General features: G+C 45.8%; 1 protein-coding gene across 5 annotated transcripts in view; it reads left to right on the forward strand.

Annotated features, from left to right (window-relative positions):
- Window positions 1–11,939: 11,939 nt before the first annotated feature.
- RNF130 (ring finger protein 130) overlaps window positions 11,940–25,787 on the forward strand; it is a 220,168-nt gene continuing 206,320 nt past the window's right edge. For 4 of the 5 annotated variants that reach the window (XM_056516991.1, XM_056516995.1, XM_056516990.1 and 1 more), the window contains exon 1: window positions 11,940–13,033. In XM_056516991.1, coding sequence (XP_056372966.1) covers window positions 12,796–13,033 — 238 coding nt within the window. In that variant the 5' untranslated portion in view covers window positions 11,940–12,795. The remainder of the gene's footprint in view (window positions 13,034–25,787) is intronic. The other variant, XM_056516994.1, reaches the window with a different exon arrangement.

The raw sequence follows: 25,787 nt of genomic DNA on the forward strand, positions 1-25,787 counted from the left end.
CCTTCAACATGCGATGGCCTCTGAGAGGCCAAATACTAAAACATAGATCTGGAGCTGCACAACCATAGTCAGGAGAAACTTTAAAGGAACATATGAACTTACAGTCAGGCTGATGAAAAGTGCGGTCATACAGTGAGGGATTAAGGACCCCTGTTCCAGTAATCTGTGGAGGTCTCAGCGGTGGGGCTCAAATATATTTTTGGCAACCTGTGAAAAAGGTATCCTGTCATACTCTTAACAAGCCCACTAAGTTTAATGGAGTAAATATAGTTTAGTAGTAATTATGTTCAGTCCATTTCTTAAATGTGTCCAGTGTCAGAATGTGAGAATAAAATCATAGGGGGAGATTTATCAAAACCAGTCCAGAGGAAAAGTTGCCCAATTGCCCATAACAACCAATCAGCTTGCTTCTTTCATTTTTAACAAGGCCTCTGCAAAATGAAAGAAGCAATCTGATTGGTTGCTATGGGCAACTTAGCAACTTTTCCTTTGCACATGTTTTGATAAATCTCCCCCTATAGTCCTTAAAAACTAGGTACCGCATGACCTCCTCCAATACTGGATGATGTCATAGACTCAAAGAAGAAGGGATATCAACCTTAACAATGTCTATAAAAGAAAAAGAAACAGGTGTTCTAGAATCCTTTTAGAAGTTGTTGTTCATTGCAACCATTTACATAAAAAACATGGCAATGTTTTACCTCCAAAAAGTCTTTATGAAGCCTTGACAAAGACCCAACTACTTTTTGGGGTTGAAATAAGGTGGACCGGGGATAACTAGCTGATTGCTGGGACCCCACAGATCATGAGAATGGAGGTCAACTGTCCCCAGAGTCTATGGCAGCGGAAGTCCAGTGCACAACAATGTTTGGAAGTCCTATAGAGAATTAATGGAGCTGTGGCCAAACATGCATAATGCTGCTCCTCTGGGAGACAACTGCCCCGTGGTCGGACCCCCACCGATTAGCTAGTTATTCCCTATCCCTTTAAGGGTCTATTTACACGTACAGTATTCTGCACAGATTTGATGCGCAGGATTTCAAGCTGTGTTCAGTCATTTAGTTTACATTGAAATATGAAGCAGAAAATCCTGCCCATCAAATCTGCGCAGAATACTGTACGTGTGAATAGACCATAAAGGTTTCCTTTAAAGTTATCTACTATGTACAGAATAGTTAGAGGCTGGTTAGACACAAAGGTCTCACAGGACTATACAATATCATAGCTAATAGCTAGTCCCCTATCCTGCCATAATACAAGAATCCTCTAGTAGCTATAAATAATATACTGTGGATAAAACACAAAACTAGACTAGGATTGCCAAAAATATAATACGTTTATTGAAAATTACATAATACACACAATGTACTAATGTTAAAAAGGCAAACAAGCCACCCAACACAAAAATGTGGGGAACAAGGGTGCAGTATTATAATGCAATCATATATATGGCCAATAAATGTAAAGTGCTTGTGCTGCTGGAAAGTACTATAATAGTGAACTACTCATGGGCCTAGCCTCAGCTAAGATTACCAGAGCATCCCCTCTATTACTAACCTACAGCTCACTAAATAATAGTATCAACATCCTGCCATACAGATATCAAGGAAAAAGTGTCTTACCCATATTGGACTGCACCACTTTTCCTCCACATCCCCTACAGCTGTTTCGTCTCCTTCCTCAGGGGGCTCAAGGGAGCAGACACATCACGTAGGGCTGGTGGGGCAGGGAGCAGACACATCACGTAGGGCTGGTGGGGCAGGGAGCAGACACATCACGTAGGGCTGGTGGGGCAGGGAGCAGACACATCACGTAGGGCTGGTGGGGCAGGGAGCAGACACATCACGTAGGGCTGGTGGGGCAGGGAGCAGACACATCACGTAGGGCTGGTGGGGCAGGGAGCAGACACATCACGTAGGGCTGGTGGGGCAGGGAGCAGACACAGACACATCACTTAGGGCTGGTGGGGCAGGGAGCAGACACATCACGTAGGGCTGGTGGGGCAGGGAGCAGACACATCACTTAGGGCTGGTGGGGCAGGGAGCAGACACAGACACATCACTTAGGGCTGGTGGGGCAGGGAGCAGACACATCACGTAGGGCTGGTGGGGCAGGGAGCAGACACAGACACATCACTTAGGGCTGGTGGGGCAGGGAGCAGACACATCACGTAGGCCTGGTGGGGCAGGGAGCAGACACAGACACATCACTTAGGGCTGGTGGGGCAGGGAGCAGACACATCACGTAGGGCTGGTGGGGCAGGGAGCAGACACATCACGTAGGGCTGGTGGGGCAGGGAGCAGACACATCACGTAGGGCTGGTGGGGCAGGGAGCAGACACATCACTTAGGGCTGGTGGGGCAGGGAGCAGACACATCACTTAGGGACAGTGGGGCAGGGAGCAGACACATCACTTAGGGCCAGGAGCAGACACGTCACTCAGGGCCGGTGGGGCAGGGAGCAGACGTGTCAATCAGGGGCCCCAAAGACTGGGTCCCAGCAGCTTTTTTAAACTATGATTTCTGTGACACGCCTGAACATAGAGTTAATTATAGTGTCCCCGAACCCTGCTCCCAAGTTCATGCTGCCCACAGTTCGGGCAACATAAAACAATTAACAAGTTCCCTTTAAATCTTGAAACAACCGCTTAAAACAGTTTTGCAAAGCTGTAGAAAGTCATCGCCTTTCCAGATTATACCACCAGACAAATATGTCACCAAGTAATACATTGTCTGGTGACATTCACGGAAAAAAAAATTAGACAGCACTATACTGAAGAAGTTGCTAAAGTACAAGGCATAATATGTGTGAGAGCCTCTATGGGAGTTGTACTGGCAGCTATTTAGGTAGTCACCCAGCTTTCTCAAGACTCCAAATAAATGGTACATTTTAATTCCCAGCTTTCTCAAGACTCCAAATAAATGGTACATTTTAATTCTCCTTAATATAGGCAGTGAATATGCATGTGTGTGTGTGTGTGTATATATTCATATATACATATATATATATATATATATATATATATATATATATATATAACAGAAAAAATTTTAGAGTCTCACACCAGTAAATAAAATTATAAACTGAGGCAACCTGTGCTGCACGTGCCCGTCAAGCCAAAAAGTATAGGAATAAATATAGCATAGAAACAGTCCTCATGGTATAAATATAAATCCTAGAAATGCACGAGATATGACCAGTTAGACATAAATATTTATTATTAGATAAAATATAAAAGTTAAAATGGTGTTCCGACAGGGCCCATGTCAGAAACACACATAATACCGTATGAGATATATAAGAAAAATAGTCTGACCACGTATGGAAAGTACAAGTAATAACCACCTATGGGTGTGATGAGGACAAATGGAATTACCCTAGAGGCAAATGGCATCAACCCCTTGTGTTCGTGACGCCAGGGTGTGGTTTATCCTCTTCACCACCCGAAGGAATACCGCTGGATCCTGGGCTAGGCAAGGGGGCAAATAATGACTCCGACGCCAAGTTACAGACCAACGACAGCTTTACTGAGTCAGACAGGTGTAACAGTCTATACAGCTTGGCTAGGTTCACAGAGGTGACCAGTGACTTCAGAGACCATAGGGCTTGCTGTGACATATAGTGGACATGGACAATTTGGATGCTGGCCATGCTGACTTGAGACAGGATGACTTGGACTGCTTTGGCTATGACAAACTATGACTGACTTCACCCCTTCTGTAGCTTACCAGGCTTTGACTTGACCTGTGGGGCAATGGACTTGAGAATCCATGGCTGCTTGACTGACTTTAGGCCTCCTCTAGACTCCAGACACACACCTAGGACTAGGCAAACAACATTAAAGTGGCCACTGGGGCCTGGTGATAACAAACAGTTCCTGTGGCATTAATGCCAAATGTCCTTCACAGGTCTGCTGACTGAATAACATACAGTTGGGGACGAGTCCATGTGGCATTAGTTGGCAATGTCCTTACATGCTCCTTTGTTAGGGTATTGAGAACTGGGACAATAATATACACACATATGAAAATACCCTTGAACCAGACCAGGCTGCCGGAGGCTTTCTACCCGAATGCCTTAGCTGCTGGGGCCCTTTGGCAATAGCTACTTCTCCCCAGAACACTATACACATTTTTAGACAATGTAACAATATTACAAGATTACCTATACATGGTAACTCTGCCTCTATACGTGTTTCACCTATGCTTCGGGGGGACACTCTGACCAGTAGAGTACCCTCTACACGATGGACAGGATAAATGGTTAGACATTTACACATTTTTGAGTATGTATGGACTGGTTAATACACATTTTAGCTACAGTCCTCTAGACATGACAATTGACTAGTTTATATGCAAGACACTATGTACATGACATTAGCTAAACAACTAACATTAGCATTATCTATGCTAGACTGACTAAATATACAAAGGTACTATCATTCTCGGTACCTAGCTGGTAACTGTCCTCAAGTTGACCTTTAGGATCTGCGCAGCACCACCTCTGGGGAATCTGGAACCCTTGGAGCTTCTGGAGCTTAAGCTGGCTCTTCTTCAGCAAAGTCAGGAGCTGGAATTGGTTCAGAACTTGCTGCACTTAGGGTTGCTGGCATTTGTGCTGGAGACACTGGAGATATTGGAGACATGGTTGGCACTCTGGAGACAGGTATATAGGCCGAGGCCAATGGTGACAGGACTGGGACTGGCGTGTTGACTAACGTTGGTTGAATTAGTCCCAGGGTTGGTAATACACAGAAGAAAGCTGGCTGATTTGGAGAAAAAATGGAGAAATCCATGGATGGATGGATCCCCTTGCCAGGAACATACTCGCTTGCAGGACAGACATCTGGAGGAGATGGTGCTGGGAGCACTGGTAGATCTTCTTTGAGACAGAGCTTGACACGATTTTAGTGGACGACTTATGGCTCATACCCAGGCTTCTGTACTTCATATACATCGGACTCAGGATAGGGTATCAATCAGTGTATGTCAATCACAGCCGGAGTCCCGCTGCTGCTGCCGGAGCCACGATCGCGCCGGTCCCAGCAGCATTAACCCCATAGATGCCGTGATCAATCCTGATCATGCATCTATGATGTTGAGCGCGCTCCCACTGTTCACCAACGGCAGCACCGCAATACGATCGCGGGTCGCCATTGGTTGCTATGGCAGCAGGAGGTCAGATCATGACCTCCTGTCTGCCTGCTACAGAAGCCTGTGAGATCCAGCCACAGGCTGTACAGTGTGAAGCTGATCGGGTCATACTGTGCTGCAGTACAAATGTATTGCAGCATAGTATAACCTGTAAAAAGTGTAAAAATTTTTATAAAAAGTATGAAGTGTGAAAAAAAATGCCCCTTTCCCAATAAAAGCCCTGTATTATCACCAAAAACATCAAAAACACAAATCATATACATAATAGGTATTGCCAGGTCCATAATTACGTGTACTATAAAACTATAATGTAAATTATCCCGCACGGTGCATGCCGTAAAAAAAGACAACAAAAAAAGTGCAAAATTCGCCAATTTTGGTACAAATAGTGGAATAAAAAAGATCAAAAGGTAGCATGTATCACAAAAACGATACCAATAAAAATTACTACTCATCCCGCAAAAAATAAGCCCTTACTCATTGGCGTCGGACAAAAAATTAAAAAGTTGCGGCTGCTGGAAAATGAATGGCAGAAAAATAATTTTGTTCAGAAAAGGAAAAAGAACATAGAAAGCTATATAAAATGGGTATCGCCATAATCGTACTGACCCATAGAATAAATATAACATCACTTTTATTGCACAGTGTACACCATAAAAAAATAAACAACAGAAATTTTCCAGTTTTTCACAATATTTTGCAGTTTTTCACAAAAAATGATGCATGTGTCAACAAAAATGCGCCACTAATATAAAGTACAATATGTCACGAAAAAACTATCTCAGAATCGCTCCGCTCAGAAAAAGCGGTCTCAAGGTCTCACCTGGCTTCTGTCGGCTTTCACACAGTCGGAGACGTACCTCTGATGGAGAATGTGACTCAAATGCCTGTTACAGTCCTTCAAAGATCTGCTCCACAGTCGCCTTCTCAGATGCTGGCCAAGTGCGAACTTCCTCTAGTGCCGGTCCCTGGAGTTAGCAGTTGCACCTGTTGATTAGGAGGGAAAGAATAAAAGACAAACAAGCTCTTGATCCTCTAGTTGAAATCCCTCAGGGTAAAGGGGTATCCACTGTAGGTAGTAAAGAATAATGAAGAAAAAAGAACCATTTTTTTTTTGCGGGCGTTGTTCCTGATTCCAGAAGTATCAAACAGGATGCTGAAGTATGATTAAAGTGCTATGTAGCAGTATGTTTATAAAAGTACATAAAACCAATGACGCGTTTCGAAAGGACAGTCCTCCTTCCTCAGATTGGCATTGTAGGTAGGAAGGACAGGGTTCCCCATGAATACAGGTGGAACACCAGGACTGTTGAATGCAGGCAAGGGGGGCAGGACCCTGCCTACTGGAGCAGGTGATGACCTTGCTGCTGCAGATGAGGGGGCGCTGGTGCCCAGTTGATCTCAAGTGCTGGGTTCAGGCATCCCGTTGCTTTTTGAGTGCGCTGTCGCTTTTAGAAGAATTAGGTGCGTTTCCCTTTAAGATGATCCCTGAAGTGCTGCAGCGGCTCTGTTTTGGCTAATGGGGGTACTGTAGTGGATACTCCCCCTCTATTTAGCAGGTACCTGGTAATGGATAGTCTTGCGACTAGACTTGCGGACAATGATGTGACAGTACCTACACCTTCAGGCACCGGGGACTTGGTATTTAGCAATCAATGGTGTTTGCAAATGTGGTGGCCCAGTACGGGAGTTACCCCGTACCCTTGCTGTCCTGTCAGGCAGCCTCCTTCAGTGTCCCCAGGGCCCCTTGCACCTGTTTCCCCCTGAACATATGTTCTGCAGTGTATTGTATTATAAAATGTGTTGTATCTTTTAGAGTTATGTCATGTGATTGTTATCCAGGAGGTACCAGTGACCAGGTGATCCCAAGAGTGACCTATGGGCTCCCTGCTAGTTTCCCAATATAAGTCCTGGGTGGAGCTAGCTTCTTTCTTCTTGCTCTCTTGGAGCTCTTAGCTCTTGCTTCCTGCTGAGGTCCAGTGCAGTCGCCTAGTGTGTGTGTCCAGAGTGTTGGAGGCCTCAAAGTCCAGTCCTGCAGCCACCATCAAGTCAAGTAAGCTAAAGTCACAGCTTTATGAGTCAAGTCAGTCCCTGTCATCTGTCAAGTCAGCGTGGTCTGCATTCAATTGTCCAGTCCTTCTACAAGTCCCAGCAAGCCCTTAATGTCTCTGCTTCACTGGTCACCTCCGTGGGCCCTGGCTGAACTGTATAGACTTTACTAACTGTCTACCCTCAGTAAAGCTACCGTTGTCCGTAACTTGGCGTCGGAGTCTTTATTGCCCCCGTGCCTAGCCCAGGATCCAGCGGTATACCTTTGAGTGGTTTTAGGCTAAGCCATGCCCTGGCATCACGAATACAAGGGGTTAATGCCATCTGCCCCTAGGGTAACAACATCCGCCCTCATTAGACCCCGCTATCACACAGAATTTGCGCTGCAGCGGGTACTTGGTAAATGACAGCCGGAGACGAGCGCAGCAACCGAAGCCTCCAATATGGCTGCGCCCAGGAAACTTCCGGTTTTGGTCCGGTCGGCAAAATCTTCCCCTGTGCAACACAGGGTGGCTCTTTGGTTCCTCCTTGCTGTACTGAAGAGGCGTCACCGGTGGGGACTGACGGGGTTATACACTGCCACTGAAGAAGGGGACTCCCCGAAACATGCTTGGCATCATAGACCACACACCATCTTGCAAATAGACATATATCCACAATTTGCGTACTTACAACAGCTGGAATCCCGGCATTTGCGGACCACAGTGCGCATATCCTCCTCCAACTGCACGAGGACGCTGCTTCCCAGCGCTCACCTCACCACCTCTTCAGGCACTGGCCAGACGCTGTTCTATGCCACTCCGCAGGAACATAATCACCAAAGGTACCCAGCATTTCTCCGTACACGTGGACATCCATCCAATCCGGCTGCTGGTTCACGCCAGTCTGCGCCCAACTCGGAGGACATTGCATGACCTTTCGCATGCGGAGAATACATCAAAATTTCCACGGGTGGTGAGTGGTGTAGCGCACCGGTGAACTTCTACTAACTTTTACTATCTAAACATACATCCTGTTGCAGACCTCACAGTGGATTCCTATATTGAGAGACTCTTATTATTGAGGGACATATGCCGTATTCATTTTTTAGGCAAAATTTTTTAGCCTAAAGTCTATCTGCGTGTTATACGCCGATAAGCCGCTGCAGTTCAATTATTTAAAGCGGGCGCTTTAAATCAATAAACTGCGGCAGCTTTTGCGGGGCCAGAGACCTGCTGTCGCTGCCCGCTTCTCTGCCCCTGCCTATCCTGGGGTCCAGAGACCGCCGCCACCACTGCCCCATTGCCTCCCCCATCCCCAGTTTTATAATTACGGTACCTGTTCCCGGGGTCCCCGCTGCTTCTGGCTCCAGCGGTGTCTTGCATTGTCGCTATGCGCTGCGCAATGACGAGTGACGTCTTCAACGCGAAGTCACCGTCAGTGGCCCGGCACACAGTGACAGCTAAGGACGCCTCCGGAGCCAGAAGCCGCCTGGACCCCGGGAACAGGTAATTATAAAACCGGGGATGGGGGAGGTAATGGGGCAGCGGTGGCGGCAGTTTCTGGATAGCCAGGGGGAGAGAAGCGGCGGCAGCAGGACTCTAGACCCCAGGAATGGCAGGGGGAGAGAAGCGCGCAGCGATGGCGGTCTCTGACCCTGCAAAAGCCACGCTTCTGCGGGGTCAGAAACAGTCTATCAGGGTATACACATTCATACACACGCACCCTTATTTTACCAAGGATATTTGGGTGAAAAACTTTTTTTACCCAAATATCCTTGGAAAAATTAGGGTGTGTGTTAAAGGCCGGTGCGTGGTATACCCCGATAAATACGGTATCTAAAGACTATTTGCCATATTTACCCATAGGTGGTTATTACTAATACTCTCCATACGTGGTCAGATAATTTTTCTTATATATCTCATACGGTATTATGTGTGTTTCTGACATGGGCCCTGTTGGAACACCATTTTAACGTACATGTTATATTTTATTTAATAATAAATATTCATGGCCAGATTTATCAAAGAATGTCTACGGTAGAGCTATTTTCCCACATTTATTTGGGTGGTGGGTTTGACTATCGTGCATCTTATTTATCAAGAAGGTGCAGCAGGATGATGAATTTTGCTCTGCTCTGCTGTGGTGGGAAAAGCTCTACCACATACACTTTTTCTAGACGCTTGTGAGGGAGGGAAGTAGACACTTTCCCAGGTCCGGAATTTGGCAGGTTTGGTGTTTTTACTTACTTTCACAGAGTACTTACTTTCACAGACATTTTTACTTGCATTTTAGACGCTACAATCAAATTTGACTGCGGTGTCTAAGGGGTTAAAGCCGGGCATCACCGTGATCGGTGATGTCTGGCATTAGAGATGGGTAATGGTGGCAGATAGCCGCCACGATCACCCAGCTATGACCTGCGCTCATCTCCTGAGCGCGTGTCACAAAAGGGGAGCGGTACGCTGTCGTCCACAAGAGGTTAACCCCTTAAGGACCAGGCGTTTTTCGTTTTTAGCACTTTCGTTTTTTCTTCCTTACCTTTAAAAAATCATAACTCTTTAAATTTTGCACCTAAAAATCTGTATTATGGCGTATTGTTTGCACCACCAATTCTACTTTGTAATGACATCAGTCATTGTACCCAAAAATCTACGGCAAAACGGAAAAAAAATCATTGTGCGACAAAATTGAAAAAAAATGCCATTTTGTAACTTTTGGGGGCTTCCGTTTCTACGTAGTACATTTTAGTTAAAAATGACACCTTTTCTTTATTCTCTAGGTCCATGCGGTTAAAATGATACCCTACTTGTATAGGTTTGATTTTGTATTACTACTGAAAAAAATCATAAATACATGCAGGAAAATTTATATGTTTAAAATTGTCATTTTCTGAGCCCTATAACTTTTTTTATTTTTCCATGTTCAGGGGGCTATGATGGCTCATTTTTTGCGCCGTGATCTGAAGTTTTTGTCGGTACCCTTTTTGCATTGATTGGACTTTTTGATCGCTTTTTATTCATCTTTTCATGATATAAAAAGTGACCAAAAATACGCTATTTTGGACTTTGGAATTTTTTTGCGCGTACGTCATTGAACGTTTGGTTTAAAAAGCGGTATATTTTTATAATTCAGACATTTCCGCACGTGGCGATACCACATATGTTTATTTTTATTTTTAGTTACACTGTCTTTTTTTTTATTCTTGGAAATGCCAGGTTATTTAAACTTTTATTAGGGGAAGGGATCATTGAAAGGCTTAAAGGGGTACTCTGGTGAAAACCTTTTTTCTTTTAAATCAACTGGTGGCAGAAAATTAAACATATTTTTAAATTACTTCTATTAAAAAATCTTAATCCTTCCTGTACTTATTAGCTGCTGAATACTACAGAGGAAATTCTTTTTGGAATGCTCTCTGATGACATCACGAGCACAGTTCTCTCTGCTGATGTTATTATAATAATAACACTTTATTTATTGTTGTCCTTAGTGGGATTTGAACTCAAGTCCCCAGCACTGATAACCACTGAGCCACCATGCTGCCCTTAGCATACATCTGCTATGCATCTGCTATGCATGGTTGCTAAAATGGACAGAGATGTCAGCAGAGAGCACTGTGCTCGTGATGTCATCAGTGTTCCAAAAAGAAAGGAATTTCCTCTGTAGCATTCAGCAGCTAATAAGTACTGGAAGGATTAAGATTTTTTTTAATAGAAGTAATTTACAAATATGTTTAACTTTCTGCCACCAGTTGATTTAAAAGAAAAAAGGTTTTCACCGGAGTACCCCTTTAATGATTTTTTTACACTTTTCTTCTGCCATAATATAGCCCCCAGGGGGGGCTATAACATTGCATGTACTGATCTTTACCACTGATTGATGCATCTCCATAGGAATGCATCAATCAGTGTTTTCAGCGATTGAATGCTCAAGCCTGGATCTCAGGCTTGAAGCATTCATTCGGCGATCGGACTGCAGGAAGGAATGTAAGAGACCTCCTCCTGTGCTACAGCTGTTCGGGATGCCGCGATTATACTGCAGCGATCCCGAACAGCTCCCTGAGCTAACCGGCACATTTTACTTTCACTTTCACTAAAGGGTTACTAGGGCGCGGCACCGCGATCAGTGCCGCGCGCTATTAGCGACGGGTCCCGGCTTCACTATGACGCCGGGCCCGCCATCATATGATGCGGGGTCACCGTGTAACCCTGCGTTATATCACGGGAGCGGGACTAGGGCCGTAAGTTTACGCCCTTGGTCTTTAACAGGTTAAAGGTCGAATTGCGAAAGGTAGAAGTGATTCTCACGCCTACTGGTAGGTGGTGTAGCTTTGTGCCTTAAAAAAAAAGTACCCTTGCGCACAAAATAGTGACTTTTGACAAGAGTAAAACTGTCTATATCAAAAGACGCATAAAAGTCGCTAAATATGCTGCTTGTGCCAAAACATAGGCAAACTAAAATGCTCTAAAAGCAATGATAAATCTCCCCCTATATACCTTGAGGACTGTTTCTATACTATATATATATATATATATATATATATATATATATATATATATATACACATTGTTATAAGTGCCCGTGCAGTCGCTTGTTTGTGCTTTGCTATTGCAACACCGCTTGGAAGATGACACAACGCTGGCACTAGTTCTTACGCATGCGCGGAATGACAACAAGCTGGAAAAAGAAACACAGCCGTCGATCACGTGACGGGGAGGGACGATTCTCTTTCTCTCTGTCTGTCTAGCCACGCCTCCTGCCCTCAGACTGCTTGCGCCGGCGGCGGCAGCAGCAGCAGTTCCTGGGAGAGCTCAGTGCGTCGTGTCGCCGCGGCTGTCCTGCATTAAGTCTGTGTCACCTCCAGCCAACCGAGTACCGGTGCCCACCTACCGCTGCAGCCAACAAGTCACACAGCGCGTTTTAAGAGAGGAGGAGGAGGAAGAAGAAAAGTTCCTGCAAAAGGTTTTTTTTCTTCTCTGAAACAGCTGCAATCCAGCTGCCTGGGGGTGGTGGGGGGCACAGGCAGGACACTGGTACATTGTGCTGGGTGCCAGCTGCAGGGGACCCCCACGTGACCACCCTGGTACCTGCTGCAGACCTGACAGATGCCCTGTGCCCCTTGTTGTTGATCCACAGCTGTTAACCCCTTCATTGCCTGCAGCCCTTCTATGGCTTGGCATTAGCAGCCACCCTGGAGAGTGTCGGCTGCAGTGGCGATGTCAGAGGGCATCTCTTTGTGCTTTGCCCAGTAATAGGATTATGACCGCATGCGATGCTCTAAGTAAGATCCTATCTGCCTACGTTTTCCGCACGGCTGTGTCTTCTCTGTGTGATCCCTGCCAAGATCCAGCCTAGGCATTCTAAAGATTTTACGCTTTTTTTTAAAATTTTTATTTTATTTGATATATTAAGTAATATTCACCTTCGATCCGTAATGATGTAAGGATCGTCCACGCCAGGTCGGCCGCCAGACAGATCCCACATATTGGGATAAGTTGGATTTTTTTGTATTTTTTTTTTCCTGCAGATTTTCCGCTTTTGTACCAAAAGGATTTAGTTGTTTTTGTTTTCTTTTTTTTGTTTGTTTTTGTTTTTCGCAAAAAATCGAGAAAAGATGATTCCAAGGCGGTCCGTGCAGTATCTGAACTGTTTGCCATTACTGGTCCTCTTGCCCTGTTCGGTGGTCCGCGGCGCCTCCGAGACCACCAACGTGGAATATTACAATGCTATTGTGAATGTAACGGGGCAGGAGCCCGGCAGCAAGTCCGTGCTGGACGGCGGGCGCTACGGGCTGGACTCGCCCGTGACGGAAGCCAAAGGGATCGTGGTGACGCCTGTCAACATCCTTGGAGGTATTTATCCTTATTTGTGTGTGTGTCGATGTTTTGTCTTTTGTCATATCCGGTGAGGATGGAAGAAATAATATGCGCTGCGGTATACGTTGGCGCTACATAAAGGAGTGTGTGGGCAAAACTACAGAAATAGATTGCAAGCCTGCGAGACTAGTGTCCAAGTATGTCAGCTGATCCCTAAACCGTAGACCTCAAGCTGTTGGAAAACTACAACACCCAGCATGCCCGGACAGCCGTTGGCTGTCCGGGCATGCTGGGAGTTGTAGTTTTGCAACAGCTAGAGGTCCACAGTTTGGAGACCACTATGGTATATGGATATGATACAACTAAAAAAGTCACTTTCACAACTGTAAAACCAGTAGGCAGCTAAATTTGCTCCCTGCAGTGATGACATCATTTAGGCGACGTTGCGGCCCTGACTTGTGATTGGCTGCTGCATTATGTGTGTGATGTCAGAGGTGGGAGAGTTTGGCTGGAGCTACATAGCAAATTTTGCGGCAGAAAAGTCGCCATGTCGTACGGAGTTGATTGCTTCCAAAAAAAAACTGCACCACCATAATAATTAGAGATGAGCGAACTTACAGTAAATTCGATTCGTCACGAACTTCTCGGCTCGGCAGTTGATGACTTTTCATGCTTCAATTAGTTCAGCCTTCAGGTGCTCCGGTGGGCTGGAAAAGGTGGATACATTCCTAGGAAAGAGTCTCCTAGGACTGTATCCACCTTTTCCAGCCCACCGGAGCACAGGAAAGCTGAACTAATTTATGCAGGAAAATTTATCAACTGCCGAGCCGAGAAGTTTGTGACAAATCAAATTTAGTGTAAGTTCGCTATAATAATAATAATAATTATAATACCACACACAACCTGAAGACAGGTGTGATGCTGTTTTTGGAAGAAATTAGCTCTGTTTTTCTATTCCCGGATAACCGCTTTAAAGGAGTCATCCACAGGAAAACATATATATATATATATATATATATATATATATATTTTTTTTTTTTTAAATCAACTGGTGCCAGAAAGTTGAACATATTTGTAAATGACTTCTATTAAAAAATCTTAATCCTTCCAGTACTTATCAGCTGCTGTATGATCCACAGGAAGTTCTTTTTGAATTTCCTTTCTGTCTGACCACAGTGCTCTCTGCTGACGCCTCTGTCCATTTTAGGAACTGTCCAGAGTAGGAGCAAATCATAGAAAACCTCTCCCGCTCTGGACAGTTCCTGACATGGACAGAGGTGTCAGCAGAGAGCACTGTGGCCAGACAGAAAGGAAATTCAAAAAGAAAAGAACTTCCTGTGGAGTAAACAGCAGCTGATAAGTACTGGAAGGATTAAAGGAGTAGTTCAGTGGTGAACAACTTATCCCCCATCCGACCGCTGGGGCCCCCCGCAATCTCCTGTACGGGGCCCCGACAGCCCGCGGGAGGGGGCGTGTCGACCTCCGCACGAAGCGGCGGCCGACACGCCCCCTCAATACAACTCTATGGCAGAGCCGGAGCGCTGCCTTCGGCAATTTCCGGCTCTGCCATAGCGATGTATTGAGGGGGCGTGTCGGACGCCGCTTCGTGCAGTGGTCGACACCCGCTATCTGGCCGGAGAGCCGGGGCCCTGTACAGAGAGATCGCACGGGGCCCCAGCGGTCGGACCCCCTGCGATCTCAAACTTATCCCCTATCCTTAGGATAGGGGATACGTTTTTCACCACTGGACTACCCCTTTAAGATGTTTTAATAGAAGTAATTTACAAATCTGTTCAACTTTCTGGCACCAGTTGATTTAAAAAAAAAAAAAAAGGACCCCTTTAATTTAGGTGTCACCCAGCACGATCCACTTCACGGTCCCGGCCAGAATCGTTGTGTAGCCCAAGCCTAAAGGCATGGTCACATGACGAAAGGTCGCGTGGGACCTGTGCATGTTTTTTTCTTCCAAATCGCATCCTGTTATGTTTGACGGGAATCCTATGGCGCAGAAGTGACGTCACGTATTGACACGGTTTCTGCGCAGGTTAGTGCTAATTTGCTAGCATGACTGCAGCCTGCATAGTAACAGGTGCCAGAAATAGGAGGCTATTCAATGTTTTTTGTTTTTTCTGATAGAAAAATCCATTTTGCACACAATTTGATCACAGATAACCACTTTATAAGAATGGACAATTTTCTAAAAGTCAAGGGTACGTTCACACATACATAATCCACTGCAGGTTCTCCGCAGATCTGCTACAGTCCCATTGAACTCAATGGGTAGTAACATACCGTATTTTTCGTTTCCGGCGTATAAGACGCACTCAATTTATAGGTGCAAAATCTAAAAAAATAAAGATTTTGAACCCAATAGTGGTCTTCAACCTGCGGACCTCCAGATGTTGCAAAACTACAACTCCCAGCATGCCCGGACAGCCGTTGGCTGTCCGGGCATGCTGGGTGTTGTAGTTTTGCAACATCTGGAGGTCCGCAGATTGAAGACCACTGCAGGAGGAGGTAATACTCACGTGTCCCCACCTCTCCGGACCCGTCACCGCTGCCCTGGATGTCGCTCCATCGCTGTCGCCGTGTCCCCGTCGCTCCGGAACGTCTCTGCTGCCGGCCGGCGCACGTACGTGACAACGTGATGACGAGGAAGGAGAGCGCCGGCCATACAGGGGATCCCTGAACGGAGAAGACACCGAGGAGGCAGGTAAGGTCCCTCCCGGTGTCCTGTAAGCACTAACCCGGCTATTCAGTCAGGCTGTTCGGGACCGCCGCGGTGAAAACGCGGCGGTCCGAACAGCCCGACTGAACAGCCGGGTTAGTGTCACTTTCCCTTCAGACGCGGCGGTCAGCTTTGATCGCCGCGTCTGAAGGGTTAATACAGGGCATCACCGCGATCGGTGATGTCCTGTATTGGCCGCGGGTCCCGGCCGTTGATGGCCTCAGGGACCGGCGGGATAGGGGTGTATTCGCCGTATAAGACGCACCGACTTTTCCCCCCAGTTTTGGGGAAGAAAAAGTGCGTCTTATACGGCGAAAAATACGGTAATCATTTTACAGAGAACCCTAAGGGGTGCGTTCACACATTCCTATTTTGCTGTGGATTTTGCTACCTATTGACAATTGAAATCTGCAGCAAAATATGCACATGTGGACTAAGAGTACAGTATCCTGCGCTTATTTGATGCTGCAGATTTGAAGCTGTATGCCATCATTTAGTTTACCTTGAAATCTGCAGTTTCAAATATGCGCAGGGTAGTGTACGTGTGAAGGGTCGGTTCACATGTCCCTTTTTTTTTTTTTTGCTGCAGATTTTGCTGCCCATTGACTTCAGTCTGTTGCAAAACCTGCTGGAGCAAATCTGCAGGACATGTGATCTGACCCTAAGGGTCTATTCACACATACATTATCCTGCATCAAAGGGTACCCCTGACTAAGGGTTAGGGTCACACGTAGCACAGTACATATGCAGTTGTTTTCTGGCAGCTGAAATTGCACTTGTGAAATATCTTTGACACGTGACCCTACCTTAAGGATATGTTCACATGTAAAGGATCTGCTGCGTATTTCCCATTATCTTTAATGGGTAGCAAAATCAGCTACAGAAAATATGCAGCAGATCCTGTGCGTATTTTACGCTGCGGATCCGCTGGTGAAGGCCCTGTCTTACATGTACCTGCTCGTAGTGGCAATACACCGCTATGAGCAGACACACTGCAGCGATGTGCGCGCTGTACTTGCACATCGCGGCCACTCTCCCTGCTCTGAGCTAGGCAGAGAGCTCCCGTGATGTGCGAGTATACTGCGACTCACACATCGCAGTGTGTCTGCTCATAGCGGCATATTGCCGCTACGAGCAGGCACATGTAAAGACAGCATAGAGCGGCCCTTCACCAGCGGATCCGCAGCGAAATACGCTCGTGAGAACGTACCCTAAAGGAGTATTCTGGAAAACATGACCTATAAAAGTGCCCCAGGTGACAGTGTAACATATAAGGGTATGTTCACACTACTGATTATGAACGGAATCTCCGCTCGCAAAAGTCTGCGAGCGAAGATTCCATTCTGGCGGCTGCCGCCGCAGAACCTCTGCGGTGGGACCGCGCAGCACTGCGCCGTCACCATTGACGGTTATGCCGTGTTCGCGGACTTCCGCGCAAAGAATGAACATGTTCTTTCTTGGCGCGGAACAATTTCAGCGGCGAAATTGTCCACCGCTGAAATTCCGCAGTGTGATCGGTTCTCGCGGAAACCCATTCACACTGATGTTTATGTTCACAGCACATAATTCCGCAGTAATTACGTAGTGTGAACATACCCTAAGGCCAGGTTCACATATGTTCCTCATAGTTTTCGGAAATTGATGCTAGAACCGATCCCAGTTATTTGAATGGGACAGTTCACAATCATCCAGCGTCTCAATTTTGACACCGGATGGTTGGACACGCCAGACGGCACCGCACACACAGCTTGCTGAGTTCCCCTTTCCGGCATCCCGCGCCGTTGTCTTTCCAATGCTGCCAATCCTATTATTCAGAGCGTCTTGGTCTCTGTCCCAACACGATGAAAATGCCCACTCAGCCAATCACTGTTTACAAAAATTGGCAGCAGGTGAATATGCCTTTTTCTTTTTATACTGCCACCCTGGGTACCTTGTAAAGTAACATTTTAGGTCCTGACTACCCCTTTAAAACGGCGCAATGACCCTTTTTTCATATGCCATTCTAAAGGCGAATTCATACGCGGCAGGTTTGTTGCAGAAATGAAAATCAGTTTCATTCATCTGGTTGGAGTTGGAGTTTCCGCAGGATGTTCATGGATTTCTGCCAACCCCATTCACATGAATAGGCGGCTGCTGAAATTTCTGTAACAAATCTGCTACATGTGAATTCATTTGTATAGAGAAGGTACTGAAGAGACTCGCTCACTGAGTAGGGTTAAATACAAATACATTACACAATAGACTTATTGAGATCATCGGGGATTATTTCCGTCATAGGGAAATTAACAATGGTTGTTGGGTCCCCCTACCCACCCATAGCGGCACCGAGACCCTTCATCAGGAGCCTTAGGTGTTATGTAGGGCAGTGATCGCCAAACTGTGGACCTCCAGCTATTGCAAAACTACAACTCCCAGCATGCCCGGACAGCCAACGGCTGTCCGGGCATGCTGGGAGTTGTAGTTTTGCAACAGCTGGAGCTCCACAGTTTAAAGACCATATAGGTTTGCCAGACCTGAAAATTGAGAATAGGTCCATATCCTGAACTAAGGAGCCTCAACTTGCTGGCTTTAAAGGGGTTTCTTTTTGGAACACAGTGCTCTCTGCTGACATCGTGACCTCAGTGCTCTCTTCTGACATCTCTGTCCATTTTAGGAACTGTCCAGCGCAGCATATGTTTGCAATGGGGATTTTCTCCTACTTTGGACAGTTCTCAAAATGGACAGAGGTGTCAGCAGAGAGCACTGTGGTCATGATGTCAGCAGAGAGCCCTGTGTTCCAAAAAGAAAAGAATTTCCCCTGTAGCATTCAGCAGCTAATAAGTACTGGAAGGATAAAGATTTTTTAATAGAAGTAATTTAAAAATCTAAAAGAGGAGAGGTATAGCACGGTTTTTGGTCCGGTCAGAAAACTGTATACGGGGAAAAATGAGGCAAACGGAGTCAGTGTTTGAATAAATGGGGTTCGGGCCAGATCCGGCTGGGATACGGGAGCGGACGGTATTTGCCCCTTCCAACCGGATCCAGCAACCGTACACTACAAACGTAGTGTGAACCCACCCTTAGATAGGTAGATGACTGTCTGGTATGAGTGCTGGCTAGAGATGAGTGAATTTACAGTAAATTCGATTCGTCACGAACTTCTCGGCTCGGCAGTTGATGTCTCATCCTGCATAAATTAGTTCAGCTTTCCGGTGCTCCCGTGGGCTGGAAAAGGTGGATACAGTCCTAGGAGACTATTTCCTAGGACTGTATCCACCTTTTCCAGCCCACCGGAGCACCTGAAGGCTGAACTAATTTATGCAGGATAAGCCATCAACTGCCGAGCCGAGAAGTTCGTGACGAATCGAATTTACAGTAAATTCGCTCATCTCTAGTGCTGGCCTAGGCTCAGTTATTGTGCAGGCAGGTCACATAGATGATCACTGGAGAGATTAATAAGGGTATGTAGACTCATGTACAATCCTCCTGGAAAAACGGTCTTCAAATCAGCGTGGTTTTTACAGGTATTTTTTTATTTGTTTTTTTATTTATATTATTTTTTATTTGCTTATAAGTGGAACCGATATGAAAAAGTGGGCATAGCTGTTGTATCTATGCAAACTGCAATGACATACATGTATGGTGCCGATGACCTATATATATGTCATTTTGCAGACGTGGTTAAGCTTTGGGTTCGGCTCTGCCTTGCTATAACACAACGCCTGACCGATATTATTTTCTACACTTAGAGAATCCATGACCCATATATAATATGGTGTGGTAAATATCATTCAGCAGAACCATGGGGGGATTTAAATATTACATCTTTGATATAGATAAGTAGACACGGGTGACTAAGGAGGCATAAACTTGTTGCTTTCTTTAGCTGTATCAACTCTGTGGGGTGCTGTTTTTTATTGAGGAGATCCATCTGGTGCATGGAGTATTACAGGCAATGCTCTATGGCAGTGGTCTCCAACCTGCGGACCTCCAGATGTTGCAAAACTACAACTCCCAGCATGCCCGGACAGCCGACGGCTGTCCGGGCATGCTGGGAGTTGTAGTTTTGCAACATCTGGTGGTCTGCAGGCTGGAGACCACTGCTGTATGGGATAAATATGCAAATTAGCTTTCCTCCAAAAGGAAGAAAACTTCCTTCTAGTTAGAGCTGGGCGGTATGACCAAAAATGTGTATCACGGTATTTTTGTAACTTATGGCGGTTCCACGGTATATAACGGTATTTCTTTCGCCCCCCCCCAAATCATGCGACCCGCCAGCACTGTTCTGCTCCCCCCCCCACCAAATCATGTTACCCGCCAGCGCTGTTCTGTTCCCCCCCCCCCCCCCCCCAAATTAATTATCAGCCCAGCGGGGTACTACTCACATATGTCACCCGCAAGCACTGCCCTCCTCCTCTTTGTTGCGGGCCGACACCGGCGCTGGAACTCGCTGTACGCCAGTGGTCTCCAACCTGCGGACCTCCAGATGTTGCAAAACTACAACTCCCAGCATGCCCGGACAGCTGTCCGGGCATGCTGGGAGTTGTAGATTTGCAACAGCTGGAGGTCCGCAGGTTTGAGACCACTGCTGTACGCTGTATCCCTATGCTCGGGCTGCAAAAGATAAAGAAAATAAACTTTAACTTACCTACGTCGGCCTTACGCTGGGGACTGGAACATCAGACAGCCGTCAGCCTATCACCGGCCGGAGCAATGTCCCGCCCCGGCCAGTGATAGGCTGAGCCCACTGTCATGTAAGAAGCCGGCTTCTTACATGACAGTGGGCTCAGCCTATCAATGGCCGGGGCGGGACATCGCTCCTATCCATGTCTGATCCTGGGGGTCCTGCTGCTGGGCCACCCCCATAGGCTGTCCGGGCATGCTGGAAGTTGTAGTTTTGCAACAGCTGGAAGCACCCTGGTTGGGAACCACTGCCCTATACAGATGACAATTGGAAAGTGGTGCAGTTGTGCAAGTGCTGAGGGTGTCATGCTACAGAGGAAGAACTAAAATAAGTTTCTGCTTCCTCTTTGAGAGCCCGGATTCTTTCACACACACACACACACACACACACACACACACACACACACACACACATATATATATATATATATATATATATATATATATATATATATATACATACACACACACTTTTTGCATGCAAGTACTGTCACGAGTTCTGTATTCTATATTTTTCTTTATCTAGAATAAATGAGTTCTTCACTCAAGCTTAAAGGAGAACTCCAGACCATAAAAATTGTCCCCCATAGTGCCGGCAGTAAAAAAATTAAGATGTACATACCTTCCTCCGCTCCCCCGGGGCCTCCGGTAACCGGCTCCGGTCTCCGCCGCAATCCACTTCCTGGTTGCCGGTGGTCGGAGGAATCAGCCAATCACCAGCCGCAGCGCAGTCCAACTCGGCCAGCGATAGGCTGAGCGGCAGTGTGAAAACGCTTCAGGACACAAAATTCTTCACTACACCGGCACCTGCGGCCGGGGCCGAAAACGTCACACTGCCGCCCAACCTATCGCCGGCCGAGTCGGTCTGCGCTGCGGCTGTTCATTGGGAGGATGTCCGTTCCACTGCGGCTATTCTGCAGTGTGGACAGAGCCCTAGTCGAGCCCAAATGGGGTGTTCTATAACCAGCTAGAATAAGAACGTGTCTTTAGAAAGAAAAAACTTTTGGCATGTTGTAGAGACCGCCACCGAAAACAAAGCAGGTGAAGCTCACAGTTATGCGCTTCACTCCCTGGCTCGTTGCGATCTCCATCTACCTGCCCGAGATGAGCTCTATTAGAAGTCTGTGGAGTTCATCTCGCGCAGCAAGTCAGGGAGTGAAGTGCACAGCTGAAGACTTCTTCCGGGTTTGAAGGGGGTACTCCACTGGAAAACATTTTTTTTTTTTTAAATCAACTGGTGCCAGAAAGTTAAAAATCTTAATCCTTCCAGTACTTATCAGCTGCTATATGCTCCACAGGAAGTTCTTTTTGAATTTCCTTTCTGTCTGACCACAGTGCTCTCTGCTGACACCTCTGTCCATGTCAGGAACTGTCCAGAGTAGGAGCAAATCCCTATAACAAACCTATCCTGCTTAGCACAGTTCCTAAAATGGACAGAGGTGTCAGCAGAGAGCACTGTGGTCAGACAGAAAGGAAATTCAAAAAGAAAAAAACTTCCTCTGTAGTATATAGCAGCTGATAAGTACTGGAAGGATTAAGATTTTTAAATAGAAGTAATTTACAAATCTGTTTAACTTTCTGGCACCAGTTGATAAAAAAATAAAATAAAAAATAAAAAAGTTTTACAGTGGAGTACCCCTTTAAGAACACTTAGAACCCAGCCTCACCTCAGGTAGGTATTTAGCGAAACAATTGTTGATTGTGCGTTACACCTGTCTTCAGTAAAGTAAGTTGGACGTGCAACGAGTGCTGCAGCGCTTCCTTAACCACTCAGCCAATCATTGATCAATGCAGAAGCAAAATGGAAGCGTGGAGAGGGCTCAACTAAAGCAATGTGTATATAATAATACCAAGGTGCTAATGAGGCGTCTCACCTCAAACCGTGTGACTTAAAAAGAGAGGCAGACACTCAAAAATGTAGATAAATGTATAATAACTTTATTGTATGCAGAATATACATATATATTTAATACAAATATTTAAAAATAAAATTTTTTTTAACATTTTATTGGGCCGGGTCTACAATGCGGCAAGTGACTGTTGTGTAACTCCGCTCCACCCATTCGGCCCAGGCGTTTTTAATTAGCAGGAAACTGCATAAGGGTTTCCTCCTACCATTCTCCCAGCCCTCTGGTACGGAGCACATGGTAGTTTTCATACTGGTGTGGTTCTCTGTGGCGGCCATTGTTTCTGTGATGCGTTGTCTGTGGGGTGGAGTGGCCCAGAGCCAGGGGCTTGGTCGGGCAGCAGTGGGGCTGCCTGGCCACTGGGTCACATGGGGCTGGGCATGGGGTCTCGGAGGCAGTGGCGCTACGCCAGTGTCAGGTTAGGGACCCACTCTGACTAGGTGGGCTTGACGTGGGCTTGTACTTTTTGATCAAAATGTATACTAATAACCTGTTAGTTTTTGAAATTCTGCTGAGAAGAAAGTAGATCAAAATACAAATGGTGGATGTGCGGCTGTGTTTCTCTTTTTGTGTTGACTGTTGTGTAATGTTGTGCTGTATTTACAGCTAAGGGGTTGTTCACAAGGCCGTTGGGCTCCATAAAAGAGAGCTCTGCCGGTCAGTCCGTCGGAAGGACAAGAGTTGAGCGGAGAAAAAAAATAGTGTATGTCCATTCAAGTCAACAGACCCCATCGGGATTCGGCAGTGTCAGTTGTGCTCCGACATCTTTAGGGTCTAGAAGCTGTGTGCAGGTATTCAGCTCCACTCCTGTGTCCTGCAGCGCCCGGACTGATGTGGACTACACCAATACAAATGCACAACAAAGAAACTATGTCCAGCGCTGCTCCCATTAAAATAATTTCTTTATTTCAAGACACCGAGGTTCAAAAAGACATGGTGGACACTGATAACGCGTTTTGGCCCGTTACCGAGCCGAAACGCGTTTTGTCTTTTTTTTGTGTCAAGCGGACCCTGAGCTGGCTAGAGCACAATGGCCATGTAAACTTAGCCTTAGCAACTCCATTATATGTTATTAGGACAAATTGCAACTAGTGAAGGGCATTTATAGGGATCCAATTTTTTTTATTTTTTTATTTTTTTTTTAGCCTTCCCATATGTGTTTTTAAACAGAATTCAGGCCCCTGTGTTGTGACAGCCTGTGTTATGTTCATGACAGGGGAGACCAAGGTTTTTACAAGGCATTGGAGGGATAGCAGTTTATTTAAGCCAACCCAATTATGGAGTAGATTTGTGCCTAAATGGACTGATTTTTGTCTTTCTGTGCCTAATTGCAAAAAGGCACAAAGGATAAATTCATGACCACTGCAAAAAGTACCACAAAGTTAACTACTACACATGAGTTTTGTGAAATGTCTATACCAAAAGATTCATTGTAAAGGCACAACCACTAAGCTGCACCAAAATATGTGCCTAACATACACAACAAAACCAGTGTACATCCAATGTTAAATTCCCCACCCATTGTGTCTCAGATAATGTTATGCAATGTTCTGATTGTATTCTGTAATCCCAGTGCAGACATGTCTATCCACTTTGCAGATTTTCCGATGGCTTTAGAACTAACCAAGGTCTAAGTATAGTGAAGTAAAATCTTCTTAGGACCTTCTTGTTGTAATTGCCCTTATATAAGTAATTGTCCTTGGATTGTGATGCGGTTTAAAGGGGTTATCCAGGAATTTTTTTTTTTTTTATATATCAACTGGCTCCAGAAAGTTAAACAGATTTGTAAATTACTTGTATTAAAAAATCTTAATCCTTGCAGTACTTATGAGCTTCTGAAGTTAGGGTTGTTCTTTTCTTTCTTAAGTGCTCTCTGATGACACGTGTCTCGGGAAACGCCCAGTTTAGAAGAGGTTTGCTATGGGGATTTGCTTCGAAACTGGGCGGTTCCCGAGACAGGTGTCATCAGAGAGGATTTAGACAGAAAAGAACAACCTTAACTTCAGAAGCTCATAAGTACTGAAAGGATTAAGATTTTTTAATACAAGTAATTTACAAATCTGTTTAACTTTCTGGAGCCAGTTGATATATAAAAAAAAGTTTTTTCCTGGAATACCCCTTTAATACTATTTTAAAGGAACTCAACCTGAAGTCCACGGCCTTTAAAGGGGTACTCCGCTGCTCAACGTTTGGAGCAAACTGTTCCGAACGCTCAAGCCGGTGTCGGGAGCTGGTGATGTCATAGCCCCGCCCCTCATGACATCACACCATGCCCCCTCAATGCAAGTCTATGGGAGGGGGCGTGGCGGCTGTCACGCCCCCTCCCATAGACTTGCATTGAGGGGTCGGGGCTATGACATCACGAGCTGCCGGCTCCAGCGTTCGGAACAGTTTGTTCTAAACGCTGAGCAGCCGAGTACCCCTTTAAACAGAACTAATAAAACAATAAGGACTCATAAACTGGAAATTTGCAAGACGAAGCATGTTGCAAAAATATTACTGGGTTTCCTGTCAATAACTATTGCGACCCAAAATCGTATTGCCCTCACGTCCCCGAGGGGGGGGGGACCGTTCTGCTCAGAGTGAGTATCCAAGCGCCATTTGGGAGATCACTTGGTGCCCCAAAAATTGTACCCACCGTGATTAGACACTTATCCCCTATCCTGTGGATAGTGGACAAGCTTTATTTACTAGGAGTACCCCTTTAGGCATTTTGTGGATTAGTCCTTATCTGTTGTGTTCTTTGAAAAAGTCAGCGTCTCATTTTGTCTATGTAGAAAGCATTTTGTATGTGTGGTCTGAGTTTGCGTGGGATGCAACTTTAGGGTTTGCGTTTTCAAAATATGACTTTTAGCAACAGTCGCACATCTTAAAGGGGTACTCCGCTGCTCAGCGTTTGGAACAAACTGTTCTGAGAGCTGAGGGGAGGAGCGGTTTGGTTTTTGCATGGGTTCGGAAATCTCACCTCACACCGGCCCTGGGAGCTTGTGATGTCATAGCCCCGCCCCTCATGATGTCAGCCGTCACGCCCCCTCCCATAGACTTGCATTGAGGGGGTGGGGCGTGACATAACTAGGGGGCTGGTCTATGACGTCACAAGCTCCAAGCGGAGTACCCCTTTAAATACCCTATCACTGCAAAATTCTGCAGACTAAACAATCTACTATAGACGATATTAAAAAACTCTAAACAAATTGTTGCACAGTTTTAATACAAAAACTCACTGCACCAAATACCCACAATAATAAATTCCCTCCCAGTGTTCCCAACAACTCTTTGAAGTCACATCCAGCACACGTTCATGTATTGACAGATTCTCCGGAGTTGTTCTGTGGACAAGGTCATTCAGGTATCTGCTGACTTAGTCTAGACGGCTGGTGCCAGGGAGCTGCATTTCTGCCCATTAGAAGTGGATCAGGAAACTGAGACCCTACTGCTAAAACGCTTGTAATGTGAAGAAATAAAATGCTTTTAGATTTGCCATTTATTATGG

Source organism: Hyla sarda, chromosome 4, assembly GCF_029499605.1.
Source record: "Hyla sarda isolate aHylSar1 chromosome 4, aHylSar1.hap1, whole genome shotgun sequence".
NCBI classification, from domain to species: Eukaryota; Metazoa; Chordata; class Amphibia; order Anura; family Hylidae; genus Hyla; species Hyla sarda.